The 18,609-nt window shown below is 68.0% G+C and overlaps 1 protein-coding gene across 2 annotated transcripts in view; it reads right to left on the bottom strand.

Annotated features, from left to right (window-relative positions):
• Window positions 1–18,091, bottom strand: part of FES (FES proto-oncogene, tyrosine kinase) — a 38,327-nt gene extending 20,236 nt beyond the window's left edge. The window contains exons 1-7 of one of the 2 annotated variants that reach the window (XM_044980996.1): window positions 17,923–18,091; window positions 16,319–16,428; window positions 11,161–11,440; window positions 8,641–8,814; window positions 6,038–6,134; window positions 4,090–4,273; window positions 647–784 (exon numbers count right to left, since the gene is read on the bottom strand). In XM_044980996.1, coding sequence (XP_044836931.1) covers window positions 647–784; window positions 4,090–4,273; window positions 6,038–6,134; window positions 8,641–8,814; window positions 11,161–11,385 — 818 coding nt within the window. In that variant the 5' untranslated portion in view covers window positions 11,386–11,440; window positions 16,319–16,428; window positions 17,923–18,091. Of the gene's footprint in view, window positions 1–646; window positions 785–4,089; window positions 4,274–6,037; window positions 6,135–8,640; window positions 8,815–11,160; window positions 11,441–16,318; window positions 16,438–17,922 lie in introns of those variants that run through there. The other variant, XM_044980997.1, reaches the window with a different exon arrangement.
• Window positions 18,092–18,609: the final 518 nt, after the last annotated feature.

Here is an 18,609-nt window from a genome sequence, read left to right as displayed (position 1 = left end):
TGAGAACAGTCTAGATCCATCCTCTTTGGAACCCCCTTTCAGGTAGTTGAAAGCAGCTATCAAATCCCCCCTCATTCTTCTCTTCTGCAGACTAAACAATCCCAGTTCCCTCAGCCTCTCCTCATCAGTCATGTGCTCCAGCCCCCTAATCATTTTTGTTGCTCTCTGCTGGACTCTCTCCAATTTATCCACATCCTTCTTGTAGTGTGGGGCCCAGATGAGGCCTCACCAATGTTGAATAGAGGGGAATGATCACGTCCCTCGATCTGCTGGCAATGCCCCATCTTATACAGCCCAAAATGCCGTTAGCCTCCTTGGTAACAAGGGCACACTGCTCACTCATATCCAGCTTCTTGTCCACTGTAACCCCTACGTCCTTTCCTGCAGAACTGCTGCCCAGCCCCTCGGTCCCTAGTCTGTAGCAGTGCATGCGATTGCCTCGATCCCTGGCAACCGCCCCAGACCCTGCTCCATGGGACTCGTGGGGGGAAGCAGGCAGCTGGAGCCCAGGAGGCAGGGAGGCTGTGGGCCCCACCAGAAGGCAGAGCGGGGCCCTTGGGAGTGGTTCCTCCAGGGGGCTGTTCAGAAGTGGGGCGTAGCTCCGAGCCTGGGGGCAGGGGGTGGGGGGTGGGCGCAGGGTCTGTACCTCTGCTGCTGGAGAAAGCTGTCGTATTCTGTTGCGGGGTCGATCGCCTGGATGGCGTGGGCGATTTCCTGGTGCACGGAGCCCACCTCCTCCTGAACCAGGCTGCTGACCTCGGCGTACTCCTGCAGAATCTCCTTCCTGTGGGGCACAGGCACCAGGGCTCGGACCCCAGCCAAAGCCCCCAGCCAGGCCTGCCACTGACAGTGCCGGGAGCCCTCTCCCCCGGTGGCCTGTGCCTATTGGGAGGGTGAGCCCCCTGGGGCACCTGCACAAGGAGCCCTGAACCCGACTCCCCGAGTCTCACCCTGTCAGCCCCAGAAACACACATGATCCCCCACGACTGAATGCAGCTGCAGTGGGAGCTCGCGGACTGAGCGTGCTCATGTGCACTTGGCAGCTGCGGTGCTCTCTGTGCCCTCCACTCTGCCTGCATCCCTGGCACTGCGGCTGCAGAGCCGAGGGCAGCATCCCTGCCACACGTATCGAGGGACAACGGCATCTTACCAGGGCTTCCTGCACCCGGGCACCCCTCTGCCCTGCACTGGGCGCCGCCCTGAGCCCTGCCCGCCCCCTCCGCCCTGCACCCGGGCACCCCCTGGGCCCTGCCCGCCCCCTCCGCCCTGCACCCGGGCACCCCCTGGGCCCTGCCCGCCCCCTCCGCCCTGCACCCGGGCACCCCCTGGGCCCTGCCCGCCCCCTCAGCCCTGCACTGGGTGCCGCCCTGAGCCCTGCCTGCCCCCTCCGCCCTGCACCGGGCACCCCTCTGGGCCCTGCCCGCCCCCTCTGCCCTGCACTGGGAACCCCCTGGGCCCTGCCCGCCCCCTCCGCCCTGCACCGGGTGCTGCCCTGAGCTCTGCCCGCCCCCTCTGCCCTGCACCGGGCACCCCCTTGGGCCCTGCCCGCCCTGCACCGGGCACCCCCTCTGGGCCTTGCTCGCCCCCTCTGCCCTGCACTGGGCACCCCCTGGGCCCTACCTGCCCCCTCTGCCCTGCACCGGGCGCCCCCCTGAGCCCTGCCCGCCCTGCACCGGGCGCCCCCCTGAGTCCTGCCCGCCCTGCACCGGGCACCCCCCTGGGCCCTGCCCACCCCCTCCGCCCTGCACTGGGCACCCCCTGGGCCCTGCCCACCCCCTCCGCCCTGCACTGGGCACAACCCTGGGCCCTGCCCGCCCCCTCCGCCCTGCACTGGGCACAACCCTGGGCCCTGCCCGCCCTCCACCAGGCACCCCCCCTGAGCCAACTTCAGCTGGGACCACATCTCTGGTGACTGAGACCCCAGTCCCTCTGCCCCCATCACCTCCAAAATCCCCCCTTCACCTGCAGCCCTCCCCCCATCGCCCGGGCCCCCCCCACAAGTCCCCCTCACCTGTGCCCCTCCCCCCATCGCTCGGGGGCCCCACCCCCACAAGTCCCCCTCACCTGTGCCCCTCCCCCCATCGCTCGGGGGTCGCCACAAGCCCCCCTCACCTGTGCCCCCCCAGCCACTACCTGGGGGGTTGACTAAACGCAGCAGTGTGCCCCCCCTTGCTGCCCACCCCCCCGCAGTGGCCAGTCCCATGGGACACTTCACCCCTCGCATGGTGCTTTGAGCGACTTCGCCCCCAGGCACTGTGGCTGGGCCGGGCGCCCCAACCTGCAGGGCCCGGGGCCCCAGCCCCTCCCACCAGCCCCTGGGCCAAGGCAGATTTGAAAGGCAGCTCAGTGACCCCAACGGAACGGGGTGGGGGGGGTTGGAGTTGGGGGGAGTGTGGGAGTGGCAGGGGTGTGAGCGGCGGGGGCTGGGCATGCCAGCGGCAGGGGTGCGCATGCCAGCGGTGGCGGCGGGGGTTGGGGATGCCGGCGGTGGGGGCGGGGTATCCCGCCGGCGGGGGTTGGGGATGCCGGCGGCGGGGGCTGGGTATCCCGGCGGCGGGGCATGGGGATGTTGGCGGCGGGGGTTGAGGATGCCGGCGGTGGGGGCTGTGTATGTCGGTGGCGGGGGCTGGGTATGCCGTCGTTGGGGGATGGGGATGTCGGCGGCAGGGGATGGGGATGCCGGCAGCAGCAGCAGGGGTGGGTATGCCAGCTGTAGCGGTGGGGGATGGGTATGCCAGCAGCGGGGGGGGTGAGTATCCTGGCAGTGGGGGATGGGGATGCTGGTGGCGGGGGCTGGGTATGTTGGCAGCGGGGACTGAGTATGCTGGCAGTGGGGGATGGGGATACCAGCTGCGAGGTGGGTATCCTGGCGGTGGCGGGTGGGGATGCCAGCGGCGGGGGCTGGGGATGTTGGCGGCGGGGGCTGGGGATGCCAGCAGGGGGGGTGGGGATGCCGGCGGCAGGGGTGGGTATGTTGGCAGCTGGGGCTGGGGATGCTGCCGGGGGGGTGGGGATGTCGGGGGCAGGGGCTGGGGATGCTGGTGGAGGGGGTGGGTATGCCGGCGGGGGGTGGGGATACCAGCAGCGGGGGTGCCGGGGTGGGGATGCCGGTGGCAGGGCTGGGTATGTTGCAGCTGGGGATGGGTATGCCGGCAGGGGGGTGAGTATGCTGGCAGGGGGTGGGGATACCAGCAGCGAGGGTGCGGGGTGGGGATGCCGGTGGCAGGGCTGCGTATGTTGGCAGCTGGGGCTGGGTGTGCCGGCAGTGGGGTGGGGATGCCGGGGGCGGGGGCTGGGGATGCTGGTGGAGGGGGTGGGTATGCCGGCAGGGGGGTGAGTATGCCGGCGGGGGGGTGGGGATGCCGGCAGGGGGTGGGGATACCAGCAGCGAGGGTGCAGGGTGGGGATGCCGGCGGCAGGGCTGGGTGTGCCGGCGGGGGATGGGGATGCCGGCGGGGGGTGGGGATACCAGCAGCGAGGGTGCGGGGTGGGGATGCCGGCGGCAGGGCTGGGTATGTTGGCAGCTGGGGCTGGGTGTGCCGGCGAGGGGTGGGGATGCCGGCAGGGGGTGGGGATGCCGGCGGCAGGGCTGGGTGTGCCGGCGGGGGGTGGGGATGCTGGCAGGGGGTGGGGATGCCGGCGGCAGGGCTGGGTGTGCCGGCGGGGGGTGGGGATGCCGGCGGGGGGTGGGGATACCAGCAGCGAGGGTGAGGGGGGGGGATGCCGGCAGCAGGGCTGGGGGTGCCGGTGCGGGATGGGGATGCTGGCGGGGGGTGGGGATGCCGGCGGGGGGTGGGGATACCAGCAGCGAGGGTGCGGGGTGGGGATGCCGGCAGCAGGGCTGGGGGTGCCGGTGCGGGATGGGGATGCCGGCGGGGGGTGGGGATGCCGGCGGGGGGTGGGGATACCAGCAGCGAGGGTGCGGGGTGGGGATGCTGGCGGCAGGGCTGGGTATGTTGGCAGCTGGGGCTGGGTGTGCCGGCGAGGGGTGGGGATGCCGGCAGGGGGTGGGGATGCCGGCAGCAGGGCTGGGTGTGCCGGTGCGGGATGGGGATGCCGGCGGGGGGTGGGGATGCCCGGGGCTCTTACAGGACGAGCGCCATCTCCTGGTGCAGGCCATGCAGGGAGCGGTGCAGGGCGGGCAGCGCCTGCTGGAAGTACAGCGTACGGTGCAGCTCGGCGGCCTGGATGGCCAGCACGTACTGGTTGTGCAGGGCGTAGAGCTTCCACTGGCTCCGCACGTACTTGTCCTTGGCCTTGTCCCGGTCCTTGTCTGGGGGGAGAGCGGCAGCTGGGGAAGTCCTGGGAGGGGCCCCCCAGCCCGATTCCCCGCGGCCCCTGCCGGCGGGAAGGGCGCGCTGCCGTAGCCAGGTGTCCAGTTTTTGACTGGAACTCCCGGTCGAAAAGGGACCCTGGCCGTCAGGCTGTTAAAAGTCCAGCTAGTGGCCCGGCAGGAGCCCGGGGCTAAGGCAGGCTCCCTGCCTGCTCTAGTTCTGCGCGGCTCCCGGAAGCAGCCGCCAGGTCCCTGCGGTCCCTAGGTGCTGGGGCAATCAGGGCCTGAGAGGCTTTGTGCGCTGCCTCTGCCCTGAGCGCCGGCTCCACAGCTCCCATTGGCCGGGAACTGCGACCAATGGGAGCTGCAGGGGGTGGTGCCTGCGGGTGCAAAGGCAGCATGCACCCTGCTGAACTGCCTGGCCGCTCATGTGCTTTGAGGCACCCCAAGCCCCCGCATGCACCCCAAGCCCCGGACCAGCGTGGAGTCCCCTTCCACATCCCAAACCCCTCATCCTTGGCCTCACCCCCTGCCGGAGCCTTCACTCCCCCTTCCCCAGCCCAGTGAAAGTGTGTGGGGGGTGGGAAATGGAGCAAGGGGGGGGCCTCGGAGAAGGGGCGGGGCAGGGGTGTTTGGTTTTGTGTGATTAGAAAGTTGGCTACTCTAGGGAGCGCAGCCCGGGGGACTGGCCGGCGGGGTCACAGACCAGAACAGCAGGCAGGGTTGGGAAGGTGCGAGGAAGTGGGATTTTCCCTTGTTCTGGTGAGTGTGAGTCATTGTTTGCATGAATGCCGTGTGCGCCTCAGTTTCCCTGTCTTTTGCACCAGTGTCTATGTGGTGGGAATATGTGTGTGACCTTTGTGGGGGTCCCTCCAGCTGCCTGCAGGGATGCTGTGCCCGCCCCTCGGTAACCTGAGACCCAGGAGGGGGATGCGACCAGGTGACTCTGGCCCAGGAAGGGAGACAAAGGCCGGAGGAGGAGAAGGAGAAACGGGCAGGGCAGGGGTCAGTCAGCTGGCTTGGGGTGCAGGGGGCTCTCCTCCCCCCAAGATGGGCTTGGCTGAAAGTCACTGATTTCTGTGCTAACGAGCTCTGCCCTACGCTGTGTTCCTGTCTACTAATAAACCTTCCATTTTACGCTGACTGAGAGTCCCGTCTGACTGCGACGTGAGGGGGCAGGACCCTCTGGCTGCCCCAGGACCCCGCCTGGGCGGACTCGCTGGGGGAAGCACCCGGAGGGGCGGGGGATGCTGAATGCTCCAAGGAGAGACCCAGGAAGGTCGAAGCTGTGGGAGCTGCTTGCCCTGGAGCCAGTCTGCTCCCAGAGAGTCCTGTGGCACCTTATAGACGATGCGCGTTCGTGGGTGAATCCCCACTTCGTCGGGTGCATTCACCACGAAAGCTCCTGCTCCAATACGTCTGTTAGTCTATAAGGTGCCACAGGACTCTGCTGCTTTTACAGCTCCAGACTAACCCGGCTCCCCTCTGATACTCTGCTCACAGAGAGGAGGCTCCCGCAGGGTCCTGGCTGGCTGCATAGGGGGCAGTGCCAGAGCATCGCCCGGGGACTCTGGGACAGAAGGGCCTTGCTGGCAGCCGGAGCCAGGGGGTGGCAGAGGCGCAGGGAGTTTGGGGGTCAGGCCTGGCCTCAGGCAGAGCAGCCCCATTACTGGCGTCCCGAGCATGCTCGGTGCCCCCCTCAGTGCCACTCCCCCCAGCTCAGGCTGGGAGCAGCGTGGGGCAGGGGTGGGGCAGGGCACCCACCTTTGCTGGCCTCCTGGAACTTGCGCTTGGCCTGGGCACTGTCCCGGGCCAGGCTCCGGTACTGCGACTTCAGCTTCTCCAGCTCTTGCTGGCTCGTCTGTGAATGACACAAGCACTTGGTGTGAGGGGCGTAACCTCATCTGCCCCACTGCAGGGGCTGGGCAGAGCCCCAAGGGAGATGCCTGGGGGGCAGGACAGAGACCAGAGGGGTTATTGGGGGGCTGGGCAGAGGCCAGGGCAATGCGGGGGATGGGCAGAGCTGGGGGAGGCTGTGGGGGTGCAGGCAGAAGCCGGTGGAGATAGTGGGGGGCAGGTAGAGCCTGGGGGAGCTATGCAGGGGGCAGGCAGTCATGGAAGTCCATGGGGGGAGGGCGGGCAGAGCCAGGGAGGCCGTAGGGGGTGGCCAGAGGCCGGAGGACATAGTGGGGGGCGGGCAGAGCCATGGTGGGGGCGAGCAGAGCTGGGGGGAGGCCGTGGGGGGGCGGGCAGAGCCCAGGGGAGGCCGGGGGGGGGGCGGGCAGAGGCCGTGCGGGGGCGGGCAGAGCCCAGGGGAGGCCAGGGGCGGGCAGAGCCCAGGGGAGGCCGGGGGGGCGGGCAGAGGCCGTGCGGGGGCGGGCAGAGCCCAGGGGAGGCCGGGGGGGGCGGGCAGAGGCCATGCGGGGGCGGGCAGAGCCCAGGGGAGGCCGGGGGGGCGGGCAGAGGCCGTGCGGGGGCGGGCAGAGCCCAGGGGAGGCCGGGGGTGGGCAGAGGCCGTGCGGGGGCGGGCAGAGCCCAGGGGAGGCCAGGGGCGGGCAGAGGCCGTGCGGGGGCGGGCAGAGCCCAGGGGAGGCCGGGGGGGGAGGCAGAGGCCGTGCGGGGGCGGGCAGAGCCCCGGGGGGGCCGGGGGCAGGCAGAGGCCGTGGGTCGGCGGGCAGAGCCCAGGGGAGGCCGGGGGGGCAGGCGGAGGCCGTGCGGGGGCGGGCAGAGCCCAGGGGAGGCCAGGGGCGGGCAGAGGCCGTGCCGGGGGCGGGCAGAGCCCAGGGGAGGCCGGGGGGGCAGGCAGAGGCCGTCCGGGGGCGGGCAGAGCCCAGGGGAGGCCGGGGGGGGCAGAGGCCACGCGGGGTCGGCCAGAGCCCAGGGGAGGCCGGGGGGGCGGGAGAGGCCGTGCGGGGGCGGGCAGAGCCCAGGGGAGGCCGGGGGGGCGGGAGAGGCCGAGCGGGGGCGGGCAGAGCCCAGGGGAGGCCGGGGGGGCGGGCAGAGGCCGAGCGGGGGCGGGCAGAGCCCAGGGGAGGCCGGGGGGGCGGGAGAGGCCGAGCGGGGGCGGGCAGAGCCCAGGGGAGGCCGGGGGGGGGGGCCGGGCAGAGCTGGGGGAGGCCGTGGGGCGGGCAGAGCAGAGCCCAGGGGAGGCCAGGGGCGGGCAGAGGCCGTGCGGGAGGCCGGGGGGGCAGGGGAGGCCGGGGGGGGCAGGCAGAGGCCCTGCGGGGGCGGGCAGACCCCAGGGGAGGCCGGGGGGGGGGGCAGGCAGAGGCCGTGCGGGGGCGGGCAGAGCCCAGGGGAGGCCGGGGGCAGGCAGAGGCCGTGCGGGGGCGGGCAGAGCCCAGGGGAGGCTGGGGGGGCAGGCAGAGGCCGTGCGGGGGCGGGCAGAGCCCAGGGGAGGCCGGGGGCAGGCAGAGGCCGTGCGGGGGCGGGCAGAGCCCAGGGGAGGCTAGGGGCGGGCAGAGGCCGTGCGGGGGTGGGCAGAGCCCAGGGGAGGCCGGGGGGGCAGACAGAGGCCGTGCGGGGGCGGGCAGAGCCCAGGGGAGGCCAGGGGCGGGCAGAGGCCGTGCGGGGGCGGGCAGAGCCCAGGGGAGGCCGGGGGGGCGGGCAGAGCCCAGGGGAGGCCGGGGGGGGGCAGGCAGAGGCCGTGCGGGGGCGGGCAGAGCCCAGGGGAGGCCGGGGGGCGGGCAGAGCCCAGGGGAGGCCGGGGGGGGGCAGGCAGAGGCCGTGCGGGGGCGGGCAGAGCCCAGGGGAGGCCGGGGGGGCGGGCAGAGGCCGTGCGGGGGCGGGCAGAGCCCAGGGGAGGCCGGGGGGGCAGGCAGAGGCCGTGCGGGGGCGGGCAGAGCCCAGGGGAGGCCGGGGGGGGGGCAGGCAGAGGCCGTGCGGGGGCGGGCAGAGCCCAGGGGAGGCCGGGGGGGCGGGCAGAGCCCAGGGGAGGCCGGGGGGGCAGGCAGAGGCCGTGCGGGGGCGGGCAGAGCCCAGGGGAGGCCGGGGGGGCGGGCAGAGCCCAGGGGAGGCCGGGGGGGGCAGGCAGAGGCCGTGCGGGGGCGGGCAGAGCCCAGGGGAGGCCGGGGGGGGGCAGAGCCGGCAGAGAGGTGGCCGGAGCCAGAGGCACCTCGCTCCCTGCAGACTATCCCACGCCTGGTTCAGCGGGCAGCCCGGGAATGAGGGTGCCAGGCTGCAGTTGCCCCAGGGAAGAAGGCGTCTCCCAGGCGAGGAAACACCCGACCCCATGGCAGAGAGGGCCTCCCACCTGCCACTCCACACTGCCCCCAGCTCCTGTGGGGCTGGCCGGGCGCCCTGGAGCAGCCCCAAGGGTTGGGGGGTCCCTGGGGGCCCTGCTGGTGGGGGCAGTGGGCCCTTCCTACCCTGACGTAGTCCTGGTTCAGCTGCTGCCACTGATCGCTGTAGGCTTTGCGGAGCTGCTGCTTGTCGCGGATCAGCAGGCTCAGCTTGTTCAGGGGCCCAGCGGCCAGGTCCTCCGCATGGCGCCGCAGGATCTGGCTCAGCACCTCCGTCTGGTTCGCCAGCACCCACCAGGACTGCCAGGAGAGGGGAGAGCTCAGGGGGGCCGGCAGCATGGGGGCGCTTGGGGGCTGGAAAGACGCGGAAGCTCAGGGGGAATCAGGGGACCTGGAAGCACAGGGGGGCTGGAAGAAAAGGAGGGAGCGATGGGGGACTGGGAGTGTGGGGGGGAGGCTGTAACGTGCAGGCAGGGGAGCTCGTGCGGCAGAATATGGGGAAGCCCAGGGGAGGGCAATGGGGGAGCCTGAGCAGACTCCAGGGGCCCAGCTGGGATCCGGGGGTGACTGAGATCTCTGACCCAGGCCCTCTTGGTGCCAGCTTGCAGAGGGCACAGAAGTGCCCGGGGGTAAGTGAGCCCCTGGGGCGGCAGGTACATACTGGGTCACCCCAGTGTCCCATGAGGTCCCTACTGAACGCCTGGCTCCCACTGGCCGCCCTCCTTGCGGCTACCACAGCAGGAGCTCCAGAGCTCTCCTGATTGTGATGTGTCCTGGGCCTGGGGCTGAGCTGTCGGTCCGTCTGTGTCTGTCTGTCTGTGTACATGTGTCCTGAGCCCTTCAGGGGCCACGGGGGCGCCCATTTAGTCTGAGCACCGGGCTAATCAAGTGAGGGTAAAGTCTCCGGGGGAGACCCGCCCCGGCCAGGAAACCCAAGCAGCAGGGGCTAGCCGGGTGGCAAGTGCAGCCAGTGCACCTTTGGATGCTGCCTGTAGAGACAGACAACGCCTGGATCCTTCCACCGAGGCTGCAGGCCGACAGCAGGTTGCCCAAGAGCCGACGCTCACAGCCCAGCCTGGCTGTCAGGCAATGGAAGGGTCTTGGGGGAGGGAGCGTCTTCGCTGATGCTATGACGTGGGTTGATTAGCTAGGACCGGGCTCTAGATGTGAGTTCAGATTTGACCCGGAGCCCTTTGTTCCCACTATTCCTGCTTGTTCTCCTTCGAGTCTGTTAAACAACCGTCTGCTTTCCGTCTCTGGCGAAGCGCCGGGGTCTGCGGGGTAACGGCTAGGCCAGGGGCTCTGCCTTTGGGACCAAAGGAGCTGGGCGTCCTAGGAGGGTCCCCACGGCACGGCACGGCCGCGCCTGGCCTGGGCCTGGGCCAGCTGACTCTCGTGCGGCATGGGCTGCCGGACTATGAAATCGCAGTGCAGATGGCTGGAGTGTGGGCTTTGAAACGGGGGGGCTCCAAGCCCTGCTCTCCGACCCAAGCCCAAACACTGCCAGTGGTAGCCCACAGCCTGTCAGCTGACCCGGCTCTGAGGCTTGTCCCCAGGGCTGGGAGATGCTCATAGCCTAGGGCTGGGGGCTGGTGCTAACCTGGAAAGCGAGAGTGTTGTTGGGCTGGAGCTGGAGCAGGGGGTCGGGGAGCTGAGGGCAGGTGGGAACGAGGTGCCCACAGCCCTGGGTACCGGCGGGAAGCGTCACAGCAGGGCTGCAGGTACCTGCTGTGCTGCGCCCAAGGGCACTCAGGGATGGCACCAGGCCCACCCCCAATCAGCAGCACCTCTGCAGGCCCAGCCTGGCCTGGCTCAGAGTAAAGCCCAGGGGGGGCTTTCACCTGCCTTTGCACTTCCTGAGTCTGGCCCACAGCATCAGCTAGACCCCCTCAGAGCTCCAGCCAGCGCTTCCCCCCCGGGGCCCAGGGTAGCCAGAACCGAGCACGGGGAGGGGGCCCAGGGTCCTGCGATGGCCCCACAGTACTCAGGGCCCTGGGTGTACTGGCTGCCTTCTGAACCCTTGCACAGCCGGGTTCTGCTGACACCCACCCCAGGAACAGGGAGGCGCAAAGGGGTTTCTGTTGGGGTCTTTGGAGCCAGCACGAGCCACAGCCCGCAGCGTGCCAGCTCCCCCGGCCCCTTTGCCTCCTCCAGCTTGGCTCGCCAGGCCGTGCCCGCAGCGTGCCAGCTCCCCCGGCCCCTTTGCCTCCTCCAGCTTGGCTCGCCAGGCCGTGCCCGCAGCGTGCCAGCTCCCCCGGCCCCTTTGCCTCCTCCAGCTCGGCTCGCCAGGCCGTGCCCGCAGCGTGCCAGCTCCCCCAGCTCGCCAGGCCGTGCCCGCAGCGTGCCAGCTCCCCCAGCTCGCCAGGCTGTGCCCGCAGCGTGCCATCTCCCCCAGCTCGCCAGGCCGTGCCCGCAGCGTGCCAGTGACCCGGACTGCACAGCACACTGCCGCAAAGGGACCCGAGCTGGGAACAGGTGCGGATGGGCTGCTGTTCTCCAGGGGACCCATTCGGCTGGAGACACCCAGCCCCTCTCATGTCTAACTGAGGCTGCAACACCTGGCGTTCTGCTGCCCAGGGGTCAGGGGCTGGATGGCTGCAGGGGCTGGGCATACAGACCTGACCCAGCCTGGGGCAGGCTTCCTACCTCGCTGATCTGGCTTTTGTAGTCTCCTGGTGGGGGCTGCCCGAAGCACTCCTGCTTCTCCAGCTGGCAGAACGCGTTGTGCAGCAGGGCCGCGTACTCCCTGTCGCTCTTGGCTCGCTGCACCATCCACTTCTTCATCAGCTCCAGGAGGCGCAGCTCAGAGTCCTGCAGCTGCAGCAGGGCGCTGTGTGCCTGGGGGCCGCACAGCTCCGTCCCGAAGCCCATGGCGCTGGCCGCCGAGAGCCAGCTCCTCCCCCCGAGACCGCAGGTGGGGGCGATGCTGTTGGAGGCCATGAGTAAAACAGTAACCAGAAAACGCCCCTTCCCCCAGCACTGTGAACCGTACGCCAGGCCCCTGAGCCGCTGCCCTGCGCCCCGTCCCCACGCCCGCTGCCCCGTCCCCTGGCGCTGTGTGAACCGTACGCCAGACCCCTGAGCCGCTGCCCTGCGCCCCGTCCCCACGCCCGCTGCCCCTTCCCCCAGCGCTGTGTGAACCGTACGCCAGACCCCTGAGCCGCTGCCCTGCGCCCCGTCCCCACGCCCGCTGCCCCTTCCCCCAGCGCTGTGTGAACCGTACGCCAGGCCCCTGAGCCACTGCCCTGCGCCCTGTCCCCACGCCCGCTGCCCCGTCCCCTGGCGCTGTGTGAACCGTACGCCAGACCCCTGAGCCGCTGCCCTGCGCCCCGTCCCCACGCCCGCTGCCCCGTCCCCTGGCGCTGTGTGAACCGTACGCCAGGCCCCTGAGCCGCTGCCCTGCGCCCCGTCCCCACGCCCGCTGCCCCTTCCCCCAGCGCTGTGTGAACCGTACGCCAGACCCCTGAGCCGCTGCCCTGCGCCCCGTCCCCACGCCCGCTGCCCCTTCCCCCAGCGCTGTGTGAACCGTACGCCAGGCCCCTGAGCCACTGCCCTGCGCCCCGTCCCCACGCCCGCTGCCCCTTCCCCCAGCGCTGTGTGAACCGTACGCCAGGCCCCTGAGCCACTGCCCGGCGCCCCGTCCCCACGCCCGCTGCCCCGTCCCCTGGCGCTGTGTGAACCGTACGCCAGACCCCTGAGCCGCTGCCCTGCGCCCCGTCCCCACGCCCGCTGCCCCTTCCCCCAGCGCTGTGTGAACCGTACGCCAGGCCCCTGAGCCACTGCCCTGCGCCCCGTCCCCACGCCTGCTGCCCCGTCCCCTGGCGCTGTGTGAACCGTACGCCAGACCCCTGAGCCGCTGCCCTGCGCCCCGTCCCCACGCCCGCTGCCCCGTCCCCTGGCGCTGTGTGAACCGTACACCAGACCCCTGAGCCGCTGCCCTGCGCCCCGTCCTCACGCCCGCTGCCCCTTCCCCCGGCGCTGTGTGAACCGTACACCAGACCCCTGAGCCGCTGCCCTGCGCCCCGTCCCCACGCCCGCTGCAGTTTCCCCAGCTCATTTGCCTGTGGTCAGGTCCCCTTTGCATTTTCCAGGCTCGCCTTTCCCGTGTTGGTTTTTGGGAGGGTCTGAATAGTTCCCCAGTGGACTGCTGCCCAACACCTGGCTGTGCAGCCCTGGGGGCAGGGGTTTAGGGCACAGACCCCAGGGGGAATCTGGACGAGCAGCCTTGGCAGTGAGGGGATTTGGGGCACTCCCCCATCGGGTGATCTGGCCACGCAGTATGTGGCTAAGTGACCACCCTGGGTCGTGGGTTCCGGGGAGACGTGACCGACTGGACAGTAGTGACACTTGGACACAGCCCCACAAAATCTGATTTGCAAAATGGATTCAAATCGGGTGAAGGGTGTTAGCCTCATGTGTGAGCACCTGGGCTGGGAGCAGCTCTCGGGGCAGGGCTGCTCCGAGGTCACAGAGGGAGGAAGTGCTGGGTCAGAAATAGATTCTGGTTTTGCTGCTACTCGCTGAGCCCCAGAGCGAGCAAGGGAGCCCCACGCAGTGCATGGGGGGATGCTCCCCTCCCCCAAGCCACCAGAGTCTGGGGCGAGGGGCTCCAGCCCCAGCATCTGGACACACTGGAGAGGGAGGCACCCAGCCCAGCCTCAGAGGGGGGCAAATGGCTGCAGTCCTGGGCTCTCCAGGGAATACTGCAGGCTTGGGCTGAGCCCCACAGCCCCAGGGCAGGATGAGCTGGGGACAGCATGGGGCAGGGTGTGCTGTGCCTCAGCAAGTTCGCAGATGACACTAAGCTGGGGGGAGAGGTAGATACGCTGGAGGGTAGGGACAGGGTCCAGAGTGACCTAGACAAATTAGAGGATTGGGCCAAAAGAAACATGAGGAGGTTCAACAAGGACAAGTGCAGAGTCCTGCACTTGGGACGGAAGAATCCCATGCACTGCTACAGACTAGGGACCGAGTGGCTAGGCAGCAGTTCTGCAGAAAAGGACCTAGGGGTTACGGTGGACGAGAAGCTGGATATGAGTGAGCAGTGTGCCCTTGTTGCCAAGAAGGCTAACGGCATTTTGGGTTGTATTAGTAGGAGCATCGAGAGAAGTGATTATTCCCCTCTATTCAGCACTGGTGAGGCTGCACCTGGAGTACTGTGTCCAGTTTTGGGCCCCACACTACAGAAGGGGTGTGGACAAATTGAATCATAGAATCATAGAATCTCAGGGTTGGAAGGGACCTCAGGAGGTCATCTAGTCCAACCCCCTGCTCAAAGCAGGACCAAACCCAACTAAATCATCCCAGCCAGGGCTTTGTCAAGCCTGACCTTAAAAACCTCTAAGGAAGGAGATTCCACCACCTCCCTAGGGAACCCATTCCAGTTCTTCACCACCCTACTAGTGAAAAAGTTTTTCCTAATATCCAACCTAAACCTCCCCCTCTGCAACTTGAGACCATTACTCCTTGTTCTGTCATCTTCTACCACTGAGAACAGTCTAGATCCATCCTCTTTGGAACCCCCTTTCAGGTAGTTGAAAGCAGCTATCAAATCCCCCCTCATTCTTCTCTTCTGCAGGCTAAACAATCCCAGTTCCCTCAGCCTCTCCTCATAAGTCATGTGCTCCAGCCCCCAATCATTTTTGTTGCCCTCCGCTGGACTCTCTCCAATTTATCCACATCCTTCTTGTAGTGTGGGGCCCAAAACTGGACACAGTACTCCAAATGAGGCCTCACCAATATCGAATAGAGGGGAATGATCACATCCCTCGATCTGCTGGAAATGCCCCTACTTATACAACCCAAAATGCCATTAGCCTTCTTGGCAACAAGGGCACACTGTTGACTCATATTCAGCTTTTCGTCCACCGTAACCCCTAGGTCCTTTTCTGCAGAACTGCTGCCCAGCCATTCGGTCCCTAGTCTGTAGCAGTGCATGGGATTCTTCCGTCCTAAATGCAGGACTCTGCACTTGTCCTTGTTGAACCTCATCAGATTTCTTTTGGCCCAATCCTCTAATTTGTCTAGGTCCCTCTGTATCCTATCCCTACCCTCCAGCGTATCAACCACTCCTCCCAGTTTAGTGTCAAATTGGAGAGAATCCAGCAGAGGGCAACGAAAATGATCAGGTGGCTGGAGCACATGACTTACAAGAAGAAGCTGAGGGAACTGGGCTTATTTAGTCTGTAGAAGAGAAGAGCGAGGGGGGATTTGATAGCTGCTTTCAAGTACCTGAAGCCGGGTTCCAAAGAGGATGGAGCTCGGCTGTTCTCAGTGGTGGCAGATGGCAGAACAAGGAGTAATGGTCTCAAGTTGCAGGGGGGGAGGTCTAGGTTGGTTACTAGGAAAACCTTTTTCACCAGTAGGGTGGTGAAGCACTGGAATGGGTTCCCTAGGGAGGTGGTGGAATCTCCTTCCTTAGAGGTTTTTAAGGTCAGGCTTGACAAAGCCCTGGCTGGGATGATTTAGTTGGGTTTGGTTCTGCTTTGAGCAGGGGGTTGGACTAGATACCTCCTGAGGCCCCTTCCAACCCTGATAGTCTGTGATTCTTGGAGGCTGTGGCGAAGGGCTGGGAGCCCAGGGGGCTCAAGCTGGCTGAAGCTCTGGGGGGCAAGACCTGACCCCAGGGGGCTGAGAGGAGAGAGCAGCTCACCAGTGAGCACAGACAAAGCCCCAGGGGTGAGAATGTGGGTGGGCAGAACCTGCCAGGGGAGTCGCACTGGCACCCCAGCCCCCGGGGCAGCCTGAGGCCCAGCCCAGTCAGATGGTGCTGCATGGACATTCGCCATTGGGTCAGGGGGCAGCCCCTCTATATGGCGCTGAGGGGCCCTGTCTATAGGGCAGTGGGGGTGGGGGCAGGGGCGGCTCTAGACATTTCACCGCCCCAAGCACAGCGTCATGCCGGGGGGGCGCTCTGCCAGTCGCCCGTCCCACGGCTTCAGTGGAGCCACGGGACCAGCGGACCCTCCGCAGGCACGCCGCCCCAAGCACGCGCTTGGTGTGCTGGGGCCTGGAGCCGCCCCTGGGTGGGGGGCAGCCCCTCAGTACAGCGCTGAGGGGCCCTGTCTATAGGGCACTGGGGGTGGGGGGCAGCCGCTCTGTACGGCGCTGAGGGGCCCTGTCTATAGGGCACTGGGGGTGGGGGGCAGCCCCTCAGTAAGGCGCTGAGGGGCCCTGTCTATAGGGCACTGGTGGGGGGGGCAGCCCCTCTGTACGGCGCTGAGGGGCCCTGTCTATAGGGAACTGGGGGTGGGGGGCAGCCGCTCTGTACGGCGCTGAGGGGCCCTGTCTATAGGGCACTGGGGGTGGGGGGCAGCCGCTCTGTACGGCGCTGAGGGGCCCTGTCTATAGGGCACTGGTGGGGGGGGCAGCCCCTCTGTACGGCGCTGAGGGGCCCTGTCTATAGGGCACCATGGGGCAGTGAGCCCCCAGCTCTCCCCTGGCATCTCTGCCACAGTCACCTGCTGGCATAGGGCCCTGAGGAGAGGGGCCGGGCTGCTGGGGAGGGGAGACCAGCGGCTCCTGCAGAGCCCGGGCTGGGGTGCAGAGCGACGGGGCAGAAAGGGAAACTCAGTCTGAGCCTCTTCAGCTGGAGCCGGCAGGGAGGGAGTCGTGTCCCCAGCGCGGCCCCCTCTGAACTGAGTGCTCAGGAGGCGCCCAAGCCAGAGCTCCCAGCACTGAGCCCTTCTCCCGGGGGCAGGCGCTGACAGGAGGGGCTGGGGCTGGGCGCGACGTGCCCCGTGGCTGAGCCTTAGCCTGGGACAAGGCTGTGAGAAAGGGCACACACCCCCCGGCGCTGACTCACGTGTGTGTCTGCAGCCCCAGCTCCCGGGAAGCAGGGCAGTCCCGGTGAATCCCTCGTGGCGCTGGGCTCCCTGGCAGCCTGTCACTGGCCTGGACACGGCACAACCCCAGCTGAGAAAGAGGAACAGGAAATGCTGCACTGACCAGCAAACCATTGCAAGACTTCCCACACTTCCTGCTCCCCTCCCAGCCCGCCAGCGCCTGGCTGCGCGTCAGCCCCCTGCAGAGAATAGCGGGGCTGGGGGGCCGGGACGCACCCTGGGCCCCGCCAAGACCTGCCAATGCCCCGCCTGCTCCGGGGGAATGGCACTGACCCCCCCCTGCCCGCTCACTGGGGGGCACCTGGGGGAGGCTGCGATGAGCCGAAGGAAGAGACAGGAGTTCCTTGGTGCTTCAGGGAATCCTGCTGGGCCCCACAGCCCTGGGGGGTGGGGGCAGGGTGCACTGTGCCCCAATGCCCCCCTTCTTCAGCCCCGAGCCTACATGCCACCCCCAAGCACTGCTCCGGCCCCATCCCAACCCCCAGACAACTGGGCAGCTGCACTCCCTGCCGAGAGCCAGACAAGCCCCATGGGCCAGGGCAGCACCGAGTGAGTCCTGCATGCTAGTCCCAGGGCTCAGCCAGCCCAGGGCTACATAATGCAGCCCTCCCCTGCTCCCTCCACGGGGCTCGCCGGGACCCTCCCAGCCCAGGCCTGGCCAAACTCAGCCCTTTCTATAACCCCTCCTCTCACTGGCCCCTCTTCAGTCACCCGACCTCTCACTGGCTCCAATGCGTCCATCGCTGGCACCAAGGAGCCTGCAGCTGGGGGCGGGATCCAGGGGGCAGGACGCCAAGGGCCCAGAGCCGAGGGGCAGGACGCTGAAAGCCCAGAGCCCAGGGCAGGATGCTGGGGGTGGGATGCCGAGGGCAGGATCCTGGGGGGCGGGACACCAAGGGCAGGATCCTGGGGCAGGACGCCAAGGGCCCGCAGCCAAGGGGCAGGACGCTGAGGACCCAGAGCCCAGGGCAGGATGCTGGGGTCAGGACTCCCTGGCAGCCTGGGCGGGATCCTGGGGGTGGGATGCCGAGGGCGGGATCCTGGGGGTGGGACACCAAGGGCAGAATCCTGGGGATGGGACGCCGAGGGCCCGGAGCCAAGGGGCAGGACGCCGAGGGCCCGGAGCCAAGGGCAGGATCCTGGGGGCAGGACACCAAGGGTGGGATCCTGGGGGCAGGACACCAAGGGCCCGGAGCCGAGGGCAGGATCCTGGGGGCGGGACGCCAAGGGTGGGATCCTGGAGGTGGGACGCCGAGGGCCCGGAGCCAAGGGCAGGATCCTGGGGGTGGGACACCAAGGGCAGGATCCTGGGGGCAGGACACCAAGGGCCGGAGCCGAGGGCAGGATCCTGGGGGCGGGACGCCAAGGGTGGGATCCTGGAGGCGGGACGCCGAGGGCCCGGAGCCAAGGGCAGGATCCTGGGGGTGGGACACCAAGGGCAGGATCCTGGGGGCAGGACGCCAAGGAAAAAGCTCACTGGCCTCGACTCAGTTCAGTGTCCGAGCACAGAAGGGCCAGGGGGCTGGGCAGAAAGGAGGGTTTCTGAGGCTGCTGCAGAACTTACCCCAGACAGGAATTAGCCGTCTCCGGCTCCAGGCCAGGATATGCCGTTTGGAGCCAGCCATCACTCTGAGCTGTCAGGGCCTGGCTACGGGCTGGAAAGTGAGGGGCAGAAGCCCCATCTGACCGGGCAGAGGCCCTGCATAGACGTGAGCTCCTGGCGCATCTGGCTACCACGCTGCCCGCCAAGATAGGCTGTCAACGGGCCAGGTTCGAGCCGCTCAGCTGGCCGCGGCCTTGCAGAGCCAAAGACCCTGCGCGAGGCTGTGGAAGTTGCTGCTGCACTGAATCTCTCTCTGCTGCCAGGCACCTGGAGAGGAAGCAGCTGCTAGCGAGGAGGATGGAAGCTGAACAATACTAGGGAATGGGGGAACCAACACTGATTAAATGGAGCCGGTGAGGGAGCCTGGCTCGCCGAGACAGCAGCTTTAGATTTCACTCTGGCTACTCACTAGAACCAGTGCCAGCGGAGACGTCTGGCCAGCGGCGTTTCCTTGTCAGGATGTGGTCCAGGGGAGACAAACAGTTGTAGGCAATTGATTGACAGTAGGGTGACCAGATGACAAACATGAAATATCGGGACGTGTGTGTGTGTGGGGGGGGAGCGGAGCAAAATAAAAAAAAGCCAGAGCGCCCCCCCCGTCTCCACCCAACTCTCAGCTCTGACCCCCAATACACTCCCAGCTCCCCA

Source organism: Mauremys mutica, chromosome 11, assembly GCF_020497125.1.
Source record: "Mauremys mutica isolate MM-2020 ecotype Southern chromosome 11, ASM2049712v1, whole genome shotgun sequence".
Classification (NCBI taxonomy): domain Eukaryota; kingdom Metazoa; phylum Chordata; order Testudines; family Geoemydidae; genus Mauremys; species Mauremys mutica.
Note: the sequence above shows the minus strand (reverse complement) of the source record. Positions and strands in the feature narration are given on the sequence as shown.